At 41.5% G+C, this 5,000-nt stretch overlaps 1 protein-coding gene across 1 annotated transcript in view; it reads left to right on the top strand.

Annotated features, from left to right (window-relative positions):
• The window catches only part of LOC125042097, a 111,928-nt gene that overhangs the window by 106,089 nt on the left and 839 nt on the right, over positions 1–5,000 (top strand). Inside the window, exons 8-12 of the mRNA XM_047637565.1 lie at positions 1,059–1,148; positions 2,339–2,629; positions 2,790–2,993; positions 3,345–3,506; positions 4,109–5,000. The exon at positions 4,109–5,000 is cut by the window's right edge and continues 839 nt beyond it. Of these exons, the coding sequence (XP_047493521.1) occupies positions 1,059–1,148; positions 2,339–2,629; positions 2,790–2,993; positions 3,345–3,506; positions 4,109–4,384 (1,023 nt within the window). The 3' untranslated portion in view covers positions 4,385–5,000. The remainder of the gene's footprint in view (positions 1–1,058; positions 1,149–2,338; positions 2,630–2,789; positions 2,994–3,344; positions 3,507–4,108) is intronic.

Here is a 5,000-nt window from a genome sequence, read left to right as displayed (position 1 = left end):
CAGATACAGACACACACATCTATACACAAAACACGTACATATACACATACACACATATATGCATATACACATAAACATATAAGTACATATGCACATACATATACACAAACATAAACACAAGTATATATCCATACACATACACATAAACACACACACACATACACATGAGTATGAGTATACATGTGTGTGTGTATGTGTGCGTGTGTGTTTATGTACAACTGTATCTGATTATATGTGTGCCCTCTGTTAATTCAGATGTACCTTGGGTGGAAGACAAGCTGACAGAGAGATAAAGATCATTTAAAAAAGACCGAAGAATCATCCAGCAAAGCACCAAGAGATTTAGACAAAAAAAAACGTAAATGGTAAATAAAAGTGCAATATCATATGTTTAAATTCAGCTTTATAAAAAAACAAAACATTACTGTGACGTGAATGGAAGAGGACGAGGAGGATGAAAGGATAGGGAAGAATAGATAAAGTAGGGAAACGGGAAGATGGAGATTACGAGGAGGCAGAGAAAGGAGAAGGAAGAAAAAACACAATGTAGAGAGCGAGAAGAGTATGGGAAGTTGGAAGAGGCGAGAAGGAGGAATGAGAAAAAAAAAAGAGGAGAAAGGTAAAATAATTAAGAAAAGGAAGAGGAGAGGATGAGTAGGAAGACTAAATGTAAAAGGGGAAAATAGATGATGAGGAGACGGAGGGGTTGGAATCGGTGATAACTCAAAAAACGTAATAAATATAATAGATGAGGATAATAATTATGGTAAACAAGATAATTAAGACAATCTATACAAAAAAAAATGCCTCCCAATTGATTAATGGCATTAACTGTCTTCGGAGACAAGAAAAAAAGAAGAACGAAAGCACGAAAGAGAAAAAGAATATGATTTGATATTAATCCGCTCTTTTGTCTGTCTGTCTCTTTACCTTCATTATTCTTGCCATTATTTGGCATCACTATTGAGAGACTTAGGTCGAATGTACCTACGTCACGCTCCTCTTGTTATGTTCCTCCCAATATAACTGACGTGTTTTCCTTGTCTTTTCATTCCCAGATCCAGCAGTATGTGACAGAGCTGAATGGACTCGAGTCACGCCGAGGCAGGAAGCCCCTGGATGTGAGCAACGTTGTTTACTGGTTCAAGGTGAGAAATGTTGTCGTGGTTGTTTACTGTGCTCTGTCCAAGCTCAGGAAAAAATAGAAAACAAACAAATTGGCAACTCTCTCCAGTTTGTCTGGAGTCTATTTTGAGATGAAATAGATTGGTATCTAAAGCAGCAATTTCCAATAATAAATATGATAAAAAAGACAAAGTATATGTAAACGTAAGTAATCAGTATCAGCTGATTAGAGTACTCCATAGTCCTTAGTGAGTTGTCAGTTCTTTCTTTCTTGAGATTGGAAGCACTATACTGCAAGCTAAATGTTGATATAAAACGTTCAGAGGGAATAAGAAACATTTCTTCCTTTACCGATTCAAAGTGATAGGGAAACGTTTTTGCTCACTAATTCCGGAGTGGGAAGCGTTCTGAACGTGTACATTTCGTCCTTTACTAGTTTCAAGTGAGTATGTGGTGAGTGAGAAACGTTTTGACGACCAAGATTGTTTTGTGGTTGATTAATAAGAAACGCTTTCGTGTTGGTTAATGGCTAAAATATGAAAGGCGTTTTCGCGACTGGGTACCGATTTTATTTCAAGCTCTAGGGTCGCTTAAAAGGTTCAGAAGTGAAAAACGTTCAGAGTGCAGGAACGATGCTGCGTTTGATTATAGATTCCGAATAATTGGGGAGTGTGTGATATTTCGTTATTTGCTTGTTTCGCGTATAAAACGTTTCATTGTGTATCGTTTAGAGTGAGTTGCAAAGGAGAGTTTGGTTGTTTACAGACTCAAAGTGTGAAAACCTTGTGGTGTTCTTGCTCTATTTATATCTAGCTCTATCTATCTCTATCGCATCATCAAAGTAATCTAGTTACCGTCGACATTTCAATATTCTTACCTAGTCATCCCTCAGAGCCGGGTTCTTTGATCTGCCAGAATCTAAAGTATATATGGATTAATTTATCCTTGAACTTCTTATTCACTTCAACTCTAATGTGGTTTGATTGATCAAGTAATTGAGTTCCAGTGCGCTATTATAATTTTGATCATTATTATAATTCTATTATTTATTATTATCAATATTATTGTTATTATTAATTATTATCATTGCAATTATCATTATTATCATTGTCATTATTATTGCTGTTGTGTTGATGTTATCATCATCATCATCATCATATTTTTCCTTCAAGTTACTAACCCTCCCCCCCCCCCCCCCCCCCCACGCCCACAGAACGCGAGGGCAGCCTACAAGCGCCAGGAGTTCCGTGCCATCAACGGCCTCAAGTCGCCGCCGCCCGACGAGACGAGCATCTCAGATAACGACGACCACCACGACTCCTACGCTCCTCCCACCCACAACGCCCACAGCCTCGCCAGCTCGCCGCCCACGCCTCACGAACACGCCCATCTTCAGCACCATCATCAACAACAGCAACAACAACAGCAGCAGCAACAGCAGCAGCAACAACAGCAACAACAACAGCAGCAACAACAACAGCAACAGCAACATGAAGACAATCAGGTATGTACTTTTAATGCAAAATAGCCCAATATTACACCCTTATGAATACGATTATTGCTCTTATCTCAAATCCGCTCACCTCCCCTACCAATCTGTCCACTCTTCTTTAGATATCCATTTACCCTTTTTTCTAAGAACACCTTTTCCCCTTCGCCTTCAGGAGGAAGACGACCAGCGGGGAAGCGGAGGCGTTGGGTCAGAGCCTTCGGACAGCCTGCAGGGGCGTAGCCAGGCGGCAGGGAGCTCGGAAGGAGGGCAGACCTCGGGCGGGGAGAGGTGCCCCCCCGAGAGTGACGTCGACATGAGCGAGGACGAGGATGACGTCAGATCACGTGACAGTGTCAGCGTTACCAATGATGGAAAGGTTAGCAGGGCATCTGTTATGTTCGAAAGATTAGGACTGAAAGACTGTGTGATGTGTGAATAAAAGAGAGAGAGATAGAGAGAGAGAGAGAGAGCGAGAGAGAGAAAAAGAGAGAGAGAGAGAGAGAGAGAGAGAGAGAGAGAGAGAGAGAGAGAGAGAGAGAGAGAGAGAGAGAGAGAGAAGATTACATACAGGATTTTTTTAAAGGATGAATAAAATATTCAACAGACATTACTCATTATGAAAACATAGCACACAAATCCCGTACGACAACTCTTCCATCCGTACGATATTCCACAAACAAACCGTATGCCAGACTTACGATAACATTTTTTTTCTCGCCCTTTGCAGTGTTCTCCCCCACCAGTCGTATCACCAGGGGCTCTCTCCCTGCCCCCCTACCCACCCATACCCGGCCTGGGGCAGGGAGGGATGGACCGATTGCCATACCCAGTGGTGCCAGGGTCACTTCTCCAGCACTCCATGATGTATATGGCACACTACATGCCACAGGTGAGGTGCCAACGATATATATATTTTTTTTATCGTTTCTCGTGAGTTCGTTTAGTTATGATTTCTTTAATAGTGGCTGTAGGTCTTAGTTCTCATTAGTCTTTGCCTTGTATTTTGACGTCAATTTGCAATGATATCAGTCACATAATATGTGTTAAGATATGGAAAGAACACTAAGGCACCAAAAAGAAATAGCAAAGAATATATATCTGTTTTTAATTAATGATAATCGCAGTGTTATTATTATCTTTATTATTCATTTTGTATTTCTTATTATTATTGTTATTATTATTATTATTATCATTATTATTATCATTATCATAGTTATTCTTATTCTTATTCTTATTCTTATTTGTATTATTATTATTGTTGTTATTATTATTATCATCATCATCATCATCATCATCATCATCATCATCATCATCATCATCATCATCATCATCATCATCATCATCATCATCATCATCATCATCGTCATCGTCATCATCACTATCATTATCATTAAAACACATAAATCTCTCCCCCTATGCTTCTTCCATTCCCCACCACTTATCCCCAATTCCACCATCTCATCATCTCCTTCCCTCTTCCCGCTTTATCAGGTCTCGCCCTTCTCCGGCGGGCTCGGGGGAAGCGGCATCCCGGAGGAACGGCGCAAACGAAACCGTACGTTCATTGACCCCGTGACGGAAGTGCCGCGCCTCGAGCAGTGGTTCGCTATTAACACGCACCCGAGTCACAACCTCATCCTCAAGTACACGGAGGAGCTGAACCGAATGCCCTACCGCCAGAAGTTCCCCAAACTCGAGCCGAAGAACGTCCAGTTTTGGTTCAAGAATCGGAGGGCGAAGTGCAAGCGGCTGAGGGTTTCGATGTAAGGTGGAAGGAGGAGGAGGAGGAAGGAGGAAGATGGGGAAGGAGGAGAGAGAGAGAGAGAGGATGGGTGGGGGTGAGAGGAGGAAGAGAAGACAGAGCGAAGAGGAGGTGGAAAGAGGAAGAAGTTGGGGATAAAGGAAGAAGAGAGCGTTGATGTAAAGGAGTAGAGAAAAGGAAGAAAACAGAAGATGAAGGGAAAGGTGGGACGAGGAGGAAGGAAGGACGGAGAAAGGAAGGGCGTGAAGTGATGAGGTTGAAGTTGAGGTTGGCTTTTGTTTGTGATGTTTTACTTGAGAGGTTTGTGAAAAAAAAACACAAACTGAAAAATGGAGTGGATTTATGTTTACTTTTCTTCAAGAGAGTTGTCTTTTTTGACGTAGATGTGGACACCATTCGTACACAGACTCGAGACGCTCATATACGCGAAGAGTTGAATGCATGTTCGTCCGTGTGGACTTCTCTTCGTTGCCAGATCGACATACGTACACAGTTTCACGCGCAATCACCAGTGCGCACATCAACGTACGCACACGCGAGAGGAAGGAAAACCAAAAGAAAACAAAAGAGAGAAAAAAAAGGACGTAAGCGGAATTTCTTTTAGGAGAGAAGAAAAAGCAC

The sequence above is a fragment of the Penaeus chinensis genome, chromosome 31 (genome assembly GCF_019202785.1).
Source record: "Penaeus chinensis breed Huanghai No. 1 chromosome 31, ASM1920278v2, whole genome shotgun sequence".
Lineage (NCBI taxonomy): Eukaryota > Metazoa > Arthropoda > Malacostraca > Decapoda > Penaeidae > Penaeus > Penaeus chinensis.
The sequence above is the reverse complement of the archived record's forward strand: the minus strand, read 5'-3'. Positions and strand labels throughout refer to the sequence as shown.